Source organism: Frankliniella occidentalis, unplaced genomic scaffold (assembly GCF_000697945.3).
Source record: "Frankliniella occidentalis isolate FOCC.00 unplaced genomic scaffold, Focc_3.1 Scaffold312, whole genome shotgun sequence".
In the NCBI taxonomy this organism is placed as follows: domain Eukaryota; kingdom Metazoa; phylum Arthropoda; class Insecta; order Thysanoptera; family Thripidae; genus Frankliniella; species Frankliniella occidentalis.
Window position 1 is genome coordinate 145,405 of NW_026267437.1, and position 10,722 is coordinate 156,126.

At 38.6% G+C, this 10,722-nt stretch overlaps 1 protein-coding gene across 1 annotated transcript; it reads left to right on the forward strand.

Annotated features, from left to right (window-relative positions):
* Positions 1–5,108: 5,108 nt before the first annotated feature.
* LOC113212550 (uncharacterized) lies at positions 5,109–6,818 on the forward strand. Its single transcript, XM_026431293.1, has one exon. The coding sequence runs from the start codon at positions 5,109–5,111 to the stop codon at positions 6,816–6,818; it is 1,710 nt and encodes a 569-aa protein (XP_026287078.1).
* Positions 6,819–10,722: the final 3,904 nt, after the last annotated feature.

Genomic DNA, 10,722 nt, shown 5'->3' on the forward strand with positions numbered 1-10,722 from the left:
TTGGATTATCTGAAAAAATAACAGTCATTCAACACTTACAGGAAACCAAGATACAAAATCTAATCTGTCTAACCTTATACTGTACCTAAATCAGGGATAAATTGTGAACTTGTCTTGCTAATACTTTGAGTCCCACTTGCGACAAATTGGTTATTACTATTGCTGGAGATAAAATTAGTAATGTCATTGAGGGGTGAGCTTTTGTGGTTTATTTGTTCTTGTCCCCTTTCAACAGAGTCATCTTGCAGCTGAGTTTGAATACCTGAAAAAATAACAGTCATTCAATGCTTACAGGAAACCAATAAGATACAAAATATAATCTGTCTAACCTTATACTGTACCTGAATCAGGGATAAATTGTGAACTTGGCTTGCTACTTTGAGTCCCACTTGCGACAAATTGGTAATTGCCATTGCTCGAGATAGAATTAGTAATGTCTTTGAAGGGTGAGCTTTTAGGGGTGATTTGTTCATGTCTCCTTTCAACAGGTTGCACATCTAATTCAAAATCCGTGTCAGTAATGACTAGCTCAGGTAATGGTCTAGAGTTAAGTTCTCCTGCTCCAGATGAGTTACTACCTGAAATAAGTTTTGTCATTCAAATTGAGGCAAGCATTCTAATATGAGTTGGCAAAAATTTACATCACTAGTTGTAGTTTTCATAAGACGAATTCCATTTTAGAAATCTGTCTTTAACTTAAATGTATCTTGTGATAAGATGTGAAACACTTACTGCTGCTGACGATAGTTGATGATGCTTTCCGAGCCATGAATTTTGGAGGGATAGGATTCAAACCTTAATGGATACAGCGATTTAACTCATGAAACAATAATTCCAAAATGAAACACCGTTTAAGATAGTAAAGGGGATTTATACTATACCTTCAGCCAATCTTTTATAGTATTCGTCCAAAGCATTTTGAGCATGTCGTTTGGCCAAAAAGTTCATCTTGGACCACTCAGTAGGTGTGAGAAATGACTTCAGTAGAGAAAAATCATCTTCCTCAACAGTGCGGGATGTTTCCTGGAAATGGAAAGGAAGGACAATTTTAAAAATAAAATTATAGTAGTAAAATCCATTTTAGAGCCTACTCAGGAGACATTTCTTTTCCATAAAAAATAGAATCAAATAACACAACTTACAACAGTATCCGGGCTTGATATAGAAGCTTGGGGGATCATCTTACTCTTAGTTTCAAGTCGGGCACTAAACCGTTTTGTTGGAGCTGTAATGGTAACAGTAAGTACATGACAAATTCATAAAATTTTTAACCTTAAGATCATAGGCTGAACTGTTTTTCAAAGCATTACTAACGTTCTGTTGCTGTTTTAGCTCTTTTGGTAGGAGGTTTAGCACTGTTGTCATCCACAATTTTTTTTCTTTTATTGTCTTTCTTTACATTCTCCTCTAATTGTTCCGAGTGCCTTCTGATAAAGTATGGAGGTCTTATTGTAAGTGGAGGAGGTTCTCCATTTTCTGTAAAGATGGGTTATAGTTATTTTATCAAATAAGCAAATGAAAAAGGACATAAATATTACAGGACTTACCACTACAGTTATAAGTTGACGTGAAATGGTCATATTTTTTTTTCTGACCTAAGAAGATTTTTTTTGTCAAATTTTGAAAGCTCAGAAAACTCAGCAGGGTCAAAATATTCTTGAATTGCAGAAAAATCCTCCTCTTCATCAGAGTCATCACTGGAATTTTCCTTCTCACTTTCACTGCTAAAGCTGAACGGACCGCTTTCAATTTTCTCAGGTTTATCCATTTTTTCCGTGAACTAATTCAAAAAGTGAAGATCAAATTAGTGTGATATCATGGACATATGTAAAACAATGAGCCGACATATTGGCAAAGGCAAGAAGATATCGCCAATCGCCTACAATTTCGCCCCATAATAACCTCTAGAACTCATGACCCTGCCATGTTGAGGAAACAGAGTAATAATTCCCAGTGAGCAATCATCAATCAAAATTACATCAAAATGACGCAAAGTGGTCACAATTTCGTAAAAACTGGGACCCTTTTAAATCAAAATTTCGTCATTGACGTCAGATTGCCATCAAATTGCTCGCTGGGTTAACGGGTTAACAAAGACAAAGTCTATGTGACACATTCAGTGACGTCTGGCCACACTTAACTGTTTTTTTTTAACCAGTAAAAGATATTTTTGTGTTAGGCTTCTATTTTTTTGAACTTACTGATTTTCTTAAAATCTCCAAATGTTCCTCAACTGCGATTTCAGATTTCAACCTCTCCTCAATTTTTTAGGCACAAAGCACCTCTGAGCTGATACCCGCCCTTTGAGCAGGAAAACGGAAACCTTTACGAGGCTAGCCAACGCCAACACTGTTTTGCTTTTCTAAAACCTTCCAGATCTTGCTTGGTGCGTTGTTCATTAAATCTCTCCACATATAAAAGTTTCATAATATTATTCATTCATTAGAAAAGCTAAAACTAATGTGGTAAACTCATGATTATTTTCATAATTTTCATTTCTATTTATTTGTACTCTTTTTTCTCTCTCTGCTGTCTTCTATTGCCCTCTCTTTCACCTGCTTTCACGCACACACAGCCAGCCGGTGGTTCGTTCCACGTTTTGGGGAATACTAGGTGGTTGGTCTCCTGTCAACAAATAGGCTGTAGAAAGTAGGAAACCGCAAACCTGGCAAACTCTCACACAAGTTAGTACTTGGTATTTGTATTTTGTTAACTCTGTACCTGTCAGGCTTATCTCGATAACTAATTTCCACCTTTCCTGTACCTTTCAGTAAAATAAAGAAAAGGAGTATACTTGTGCGTAGTATCGTCGTGAGGTCCACCAAAAGTTTGGTGTAGGTGTGGTTTTCTCAGGATTTAGCCTTGAAAATTAAAATCTGTAACCTAAAAATTTCCCTGCATTTTTCCTTTGTTCAACAGATCCAGCCACGCATCTGATCATCATACTGTCATACTTTAACTCTGTGAATTTTCCCAAAGGTGCGCTGTTGTGATAGTGTGATTATTTGGAGTTGAACTGATCATACTTACGTATATCTGATGGATATGTATATGACTAGAAGGTCCATGTTACTCTTCATAACAATTTCATCAATATGTCATCTGTAAAGCATTGGCAGGTAGTGTTCCTCCAAATTACTTGAACTTACTTTATATTGACTTAGCTAATAATCTTTTAAAATTAGTCAAATCATTTCGGGGTATGTACCTTTGACGGTAGATAGATTAAACTACTTAATCGAGTCCAAACCATCTCTTAAATTTCAAATTTCTTAACATGTTGTTTGTAAGTAATGTTTGTCATGAATAACTTGATTACCTTCTAAAGTGCCTGCCTGCTCATGAAATGAAAATCAAAATAACTAATATTTTATGGACTTGATTCAGTAGTTTGTCACACTTACTTTCAAAACAAAATTATTTTGCACACAACTCTGCTGTTTTTTCTGAGATTAGTAGCTAGAGAAACTACAAAGTCCCCTGAATCATTGTTCGGCATTTGTATTTAAAATCTAAAAACTGAAGTGAGATTTGTTTTTAACTCTCCTCTATTAATTCTAATTTACAGCTCTCATCTACCATCATATATTAATGGAATGGCATTATGTAGTTCATTTTTTTGGCCTGTTGACTTGCCTGCACTTCATGATTATTAAAATTGCCAACTACAGAGACCCTGATGTAAACATATTTCATTGTCATAGAAGTTTTGTTTTCCCTGCTGCAACTGAAATTAATAAGTAAGTTAGTTAATTTAATGTTTATAACTAGGAATTATTTGAATTTTGTTTTAAATTTTAAATTCTTATTTTGTTTTAGTTAACTACAATGGGAGTTTCAGTGGAGGTGTGGCGGGCTCGCATTGGATCATACAACAAGGCGGGGCGTTCCTCTCTCTCATCAGCTCCTATACTTAGTCGCTGTGCTAGTTTGGGAGGTACATGTGTCTTGTCTCTGGCTCTGATCAATATACTTTTGCTCATTGGATGCATTGAAGCCAACCCAGGACCCGATTCATTTGAAGGAAAATGTGAAATTTGTGGTGTTACTTACTATTCAGCTACCAACTATGCCAATCATCAAAGTGTTCACTTCTCAAATAACAAGACTTTCACATTCTCATGCCCTGAATGCGACTGGACTTGTCACAGTGCTTCAGGTTATCTTACTCATCATTATAGATTTCATAACAATGACTCTAATCAGGCCGCAGGTCCTGCAAATGATCAAATGATTCCAGCATCAGATGTATTGTCTGATGTCCTGCTTGATGCTGATTACAGATGTTCAGAGCCAACCTGTCAAAAGGCATGCAGAACTCTTAAGGAATTGAGGAATCACACTGAAAGTCACATTAAATCTGGATTTGCTATGAGGTGTCCCTTTGTTACAACATGCGAAAATAATGTTTTTACCAAAGTTTCAACTTTTAGGGTTCATTGCAGTCAGTACCATCCAAATGTTGCAACCAATAAAGATAAGGTAACATATCAAATTAATGCTGCTGGCTCTATTGCATTCAGTGACGACGTTGATGACAGTGATGCTCACTTTTCAAGTGAAGAAGAAAGTGAAGAAGAAAGTGAAGAGGAAAGTGAAGAGGAAAGTGAAGAGGAAAGTGAAGAGGAAAGTGTAGAGAAAAATGAAGAGGAAAGGGAAGTGGAAAGTGATGATGATATCTTCTTTGACTGTCAGGCTCCCCCTCCCCATGACAATGTTTATCCGGAGAACCACGTCAGACATCATGTTGGAAAATTTTATTTATGGCTTGAGGGTGTGCTTCTAATTCCTGCAACCAAAATCCAGTTAATATCTGAAGAAATTGCCTTATTATGTGAAATGTCTCATCACAGGATAAAAGTAAATCTGAAGGAACAGCTTATGAGAGAAGGAATAGAAGCAACTAGATCAGACAAGATTATTGATACTGCTCTCAAAAAGGATACTATTTGGGCAACTCACCACACTTGTGCACAGATCACATGCGCAAGAAATTTTATCGAGAGAGATGTGCATATTTAGATTCAGAAGAAATATCTCTAGGTTGTAATGACGCTGGAAAAAAGAAGTTTGCGCATTACATACCAGTCAAAAGTACTTTGAAGGTAATGTTTAATGACCCTACAGTGCAAGAACAAATAGAAGAATCCTTTCAACGGGTTAGTACTCCAGGTTTCTATGAAGACTATACTGATGGTTCGGCATTCAGAGAACATCCTGTATGTGGGTTGATGAAGACTATTCAGCTCACTTTTTATCAAGATGCCTTTGAGTTTTACCCACTAAGTCCCACTGCAGGAACTTACAAATGTATTGGATTCTATTTCTTCCTTGGAAATTTCCACCCTAATGCTAGATCAAAAGTTGATGCAATTCAACTCGCTTTGATTGTCAAGGAAAATGATTTAAGGTACTTTGGACAAGAAGCTGTTTTGAAGGCCCTTATTGATGAAATGACTGAGCTATCAACAAACGGTATCAAATATAAGGGTGAAACAATTCCTGTAGTTTTTAACAACATGTGTGGTGACAACTTAGGTCAACATACTATTGGAGGGTTCCTTGAAGCATTCAACTCTGACTATTATTGCAGATTCTGTACAGCAACAAAAGAAATGGTAAGGGAAAATCCTACCTGCACTTTACCATTTCGTACTCCTGAAGAATATGACAATATTACAGCTGAACTTCTTTCTGAAGAAAATAAACTCTATCAAAAGAAAGGCATCAAAAGGCCAAGCGAGCTGAACAAGATACCATTCTACCATGTCTGCAATGGTCAGCCGCCATGTATTTCTCACGACATTCTGGAGGGCATAGGAAAAGCAGACTTCGCCCTATTTTTACGGTACTTTGTTCAAATAAAAGATTGGATATCTATTGACATGCTCAACAGGCGTATCCAGAACTTCAAATGCAAGGGTCGTGATGCTGCCGATTCACTTGTGAAGCTGGATAAGTCATTGTCAAAGATTAGGGGTCATGCTTCTGAAGTGTGGCTTTTTATTAGAATGTTCCCCTTCCTTATTTCTGACAAAATTAAGGATCAAGAAGACCCTGTGTGGCAACTTGCACTTCTACTGAAAAAAATATGTGAGTATGTTTTTGCTCCCAAGATCTCTGAAGAAATGGCTGTTAAGCTAAAGCAATTAACATATCTGTACCTTGAACAGCGAGCAAAGATTTTTCAGAAAAATCTACAGCCGAAGCATCATTTTTTGTGCCACTATGCAGATCTTATCCCCGTTTTTGGTCCTCTGATTAGACTTTGGACAATGCGCTTTGAAAGCCGACATGTTTTTTTCAAACATGCAGCAGTAGCAGCCAACAATTTCAAGAATATAACCAAAACACTTGTCAACAAGTACATTCTTAATTTTGCATTCAAATTCACTGGAAGAATGATTCCACCGCCTATCAATTTCAGAGATGACGATATCAGCCAGATCCCAGAAGATTTGAATCCTGAAGTTGCCCAAATTTTGAGAGAAGATCCATCTTTTGACCGCATCTTGAAGTGTGTTGAAGTTAATGGCATCATGTATGAACCAAAAATGTGGCTGCTTTTGCAAAAGGTACAGCAGAACTTGCTTTATGGAGAAATTGTCTTGATCCTGTTCAATGGTCATCAAGTAAAGTATGTTATTAAGAAACACCAGGCAGAAGATTCTCTACAAGGTTATTACAGAATTCTAGGTAGAGAGGGCCTAGGCTCTATTTTGCAAGAGGACTTACCAGACTACTACCCTTTGGCATCATATCTTCATAATGGTTATCAATGTCTAAGTCTCAAACATGCAAATCCAATTATGGACTAGACCCAAGGCAACTGCTCAAAGGGATTGTCAAATTTTCCTTTCTTTTTGTTAAAGTTTCATACTGGCATACCACAAAATCATAACTTTTATTTTTATTTGGCCCCTATGAGAAATTAGGTACATCTCTGAAACACTTTTGTTGGAAAATAAAATTTTGGCTTTGCTTAACCATGTGTATGTAAGTTATATCCCAAAACATTTTCTACCAGGCAATGCTCCACCTCATGAATCTGGTTTACAAGTCTGGTTTTCAAGAAAAGGAAAGTGTCTAGCCCATGTCAGCATTGCTTTATTATCAAAACTAACAATACATTTAAAACACTTGTGTATAAAGACAAATTGAGCTATTAATTTGCATCCATCACATTCTTAAAGTGAAATTAAGCTTTCTATTGAAACAAAACACATTACAATGAAACCTCCAGCTGGTTTTTAAAAGTCAGGCAAGACTATTTTTTATCACCAAGTTTCAAACACATTGCATCTCATTAATCTACTTAGTTGCTGACATGTTAGCACATCTCTTGTGGAAAATGCTATGATTACAGATAAATTACAAACAAGCAGAAGCAGAGGAAAGAGTATGTAATGGAAGTAAACTCCAGGCATACAATAGCTGATAAAATAACATGGAGAAGAAATAATCTATAAAGTACAATCTAAATTTATAATTATTGACAGCCATAAAAAGTATATTTTCGGTCAACACATTCTCTTGGTAAAATTCTTTCAATTGCTACCCAGGAACCTGCATAGAAACCACTCCTCCTGTACTGAAGAGGACAGACAAAACTTATTCCAAACCGATCCGTAAGTGGCCCCATAATGGTGAACATTTCCTATTCAGCTGAGCAGAGGCTGGCGACTCGCAGACAATCTGAAACAGATTCCAAATAAAGTTCAATAAGGTTTTGAAAAAACAATCCAAGTATTGATATAGAGTCATAATTTGTCATTTTCAAATTGTCAAACAAAATGCTGTGTAGTAAGGTAACTTGTTAAGATTTAAAAAAACAACACTTTTTCCACTTCAAGCAAAATTTTTCAAAATAAAAAACAACAACAAACAAACAACCTTCAGATTTACACAGTTTCTTTCTTCTTTCTAAGTAACTTTGCTTCCAAGTCCAAACCCAATCCACTAATGAAATGACATACAATTAATACTTTTGATTGGGTCATTCACTGCATGTTTTGAACAGACGTACTAACGTCACTAGAGCATCCAATCAAATCTAATTGATGAGCACCACGATTGGATTATTATAAGACAAACAAGCTTGTTATAAGCCGGAAATTGATTATTTTTTCCTAATGACACCTGTTTTAGAATGTGTATTTATTTCTAACGCATGCAACTTGTACAAACCTCATTATTTAATGGACACGTTGTGAGTGGGTCACATAAGCACCTCTTGCCAGCGCTGCTTCCTATGGATGCTGGCAAACCGATGATGTGAAGACAAAAGGACCATACCTGAAACACCAACAGAAACATGAATACTAGTCCAAAACAACCAGAAAAATAACAAATAACTACCACACAAGCGAGTCAGAAAGGTGCATGGCATACATTTAATAAGCAAGATTTAGTCTTTATCATGTGAGTTAGTCACAACACTGAGAGCAACATTTTCATTTCAGTCAAAACGTAATTTGACTCTGCAAACATAGGTTATATTACGAAAAACAAAGAAATATAGCCGCCTTTAAACACAACTGGTGGTGACAGTTGCAAGCAAAGCAGTGATAACTAATAGTAAAGAAATGGGTCGAACGGTAGGTTAGGCTCTCACCTGGAGATACAGTGTGTGTCGTGTATGCACTCACGGTGAATGAACGACTATCGCAAATTTACAGGACGTTTTAAATCCGATATAAACTGCGTTGGATCACATTTCGGATAACCAGGAGCCTGAGAAACAAACCTTTCACGTTAGTTTTTACCTCACTCACAACATAAACAAGCTGACCGAGGAAGGGGAGCGGAGAGGAGGAGAGGGGTGAGTGGGCGCGCGCTCTGGTGGCGGTAAGGTGCGATACAGGAAAGAGAGGAAAGGAGGTGGTTGGTGGTGGTTGTGTGGGGAAGGGGGAAGGGGGATGGAGGAGGAGGCTAGAAGTGTTACGAAAGTTACGAGGGGGCTGTTTAGTTGCTGCGAATAAGTAGAATTCATTTGTCTTTCCGTAACCTAGCAACAAATGTAAGTCTAAACAAACTAAAGCGAGTTTATTATTTCATTTTAGCATATGTTGGTTCTTTATTACTTTCAAAGACGGCTATGGATGTTGCGTTTGAATGCGTTGTTTTGTCGGACCCTAGCTCATCTATTGCTAAACCGTTCAAAGTTTTAAAGGGTTCAGTCTGTTTGATCACGGACTGGAAGGCTGGAGGTTAGGAGAAATGACTATGAACAACAATAAGATAAATGTGCACTTCAAGACTAGCTTGGGTGAACTATTTCAACCATGAGCTGAAGACTTAGCAAGAATGACAATAGTTTATACTTATTGGTCACATTATTCCAAGTTGAAATATGTTACCCTGCAAGGAACAAAGTAAAAGCTGTGTGGTGTAACCAAAACTCATCCAAGGATATATTTTGCATGTAAGTAGCCTTCAGTGGTGTAAAAAGATTAGGCCGAATAGTGTGACAGTGCTAATTCATGCATGAGTTATGTTTGCCGTGTATCCCTATTGGTTTCAACTGCATTGGCGTTGTTTACACAAGTTTCTGAGATGACGGGTTGAGAAGCATAGTTATACGGTGTTACCGTCATTAGTTTCCCAAAATTCTGTCTGTATAACTCTCTCACCGTACAGACCTTTCAAAGTTACCGTCACCTTTTATAAGCCGTGTGACTTTCCACATTTAATACGGAAGATCCCGGAAAATAATTAGCGGTGCTTATCCGTTATAGTTACCGTCATAATTTATTGCAGTGTGGGGATTACACTCTCATATTTACACAGGATTACGTGATGGCCTCCTCGATATAGTGTACCATATGTGGGCCACATATGCGGCACTAAATCACCTGGGTGCCCGGGCGCTGCACGTGTAATGCCCGGATTCTCACGCGGAGTGCCCTCCCGGCCTGAGCTGAGCCTGTGCACGCGCTTTGCACCCGCACCGCAGGAGCCCCGCGATTTTGCGTTTTCGCCCGTATTCTTTTTCACAGGTGTTACGCCCCTCCGCTCTCCCAAGGCTCCTCACCTCAACAAGCTGTACAAGGTAGATGGGTCATTCCATGCCAAACGTACCCCCAACAAAAAAAAGTTTTGATGAAACTTGGTGGATACGTTCCTTGAGTGGTCTGATGACCACCTGCAATAGCGTTTCGACCTTGCGCGACGGGTTGCCTACTTATCGGGGGGACAAAGTTTTCCCGCCACTGCGCACTCCACTCGATCTAGCGAGCGCCACGATCTGACTTTTTTTTTAAAACGATCAACGTCCTAGGGGGTAAGAACTGGCCCTCTTTCGAATGCGCTTGTCCATTTTCCGAAAATATTCACGCAACGTACCGAAAACTCGATTTTTAGTTTCAAAATCGGATTTTGGCCAAGTATGACACCTTTGATTTTCTTGGGAGTGGGCTCATTCGAAAGCCCGTTCAATTTCCTGTACGACCCTACTTTCGGTATCATGGGCAGACGCCTGCGAGCGACGCTACGCGGCCGAACGCAAAGCGCCCGTCGCGTCGCCTGACGCTCGAACCAACGGCGCGCGGCCGGCCCAGCCCAGCCCGGCGCGGCGCGGCTCGGCATGGCATGGCACGGCACGGCAGGCAGAGCAGGGCAGGCCAGTGCCGTGCAGCTCTGCAGTTTTGTTTGGAGTTGATCTAGCAAACCAAACAATGAAAGCTGTCGCGTTTAATCGGTGCTGCAATCCGTTTGAGGAAA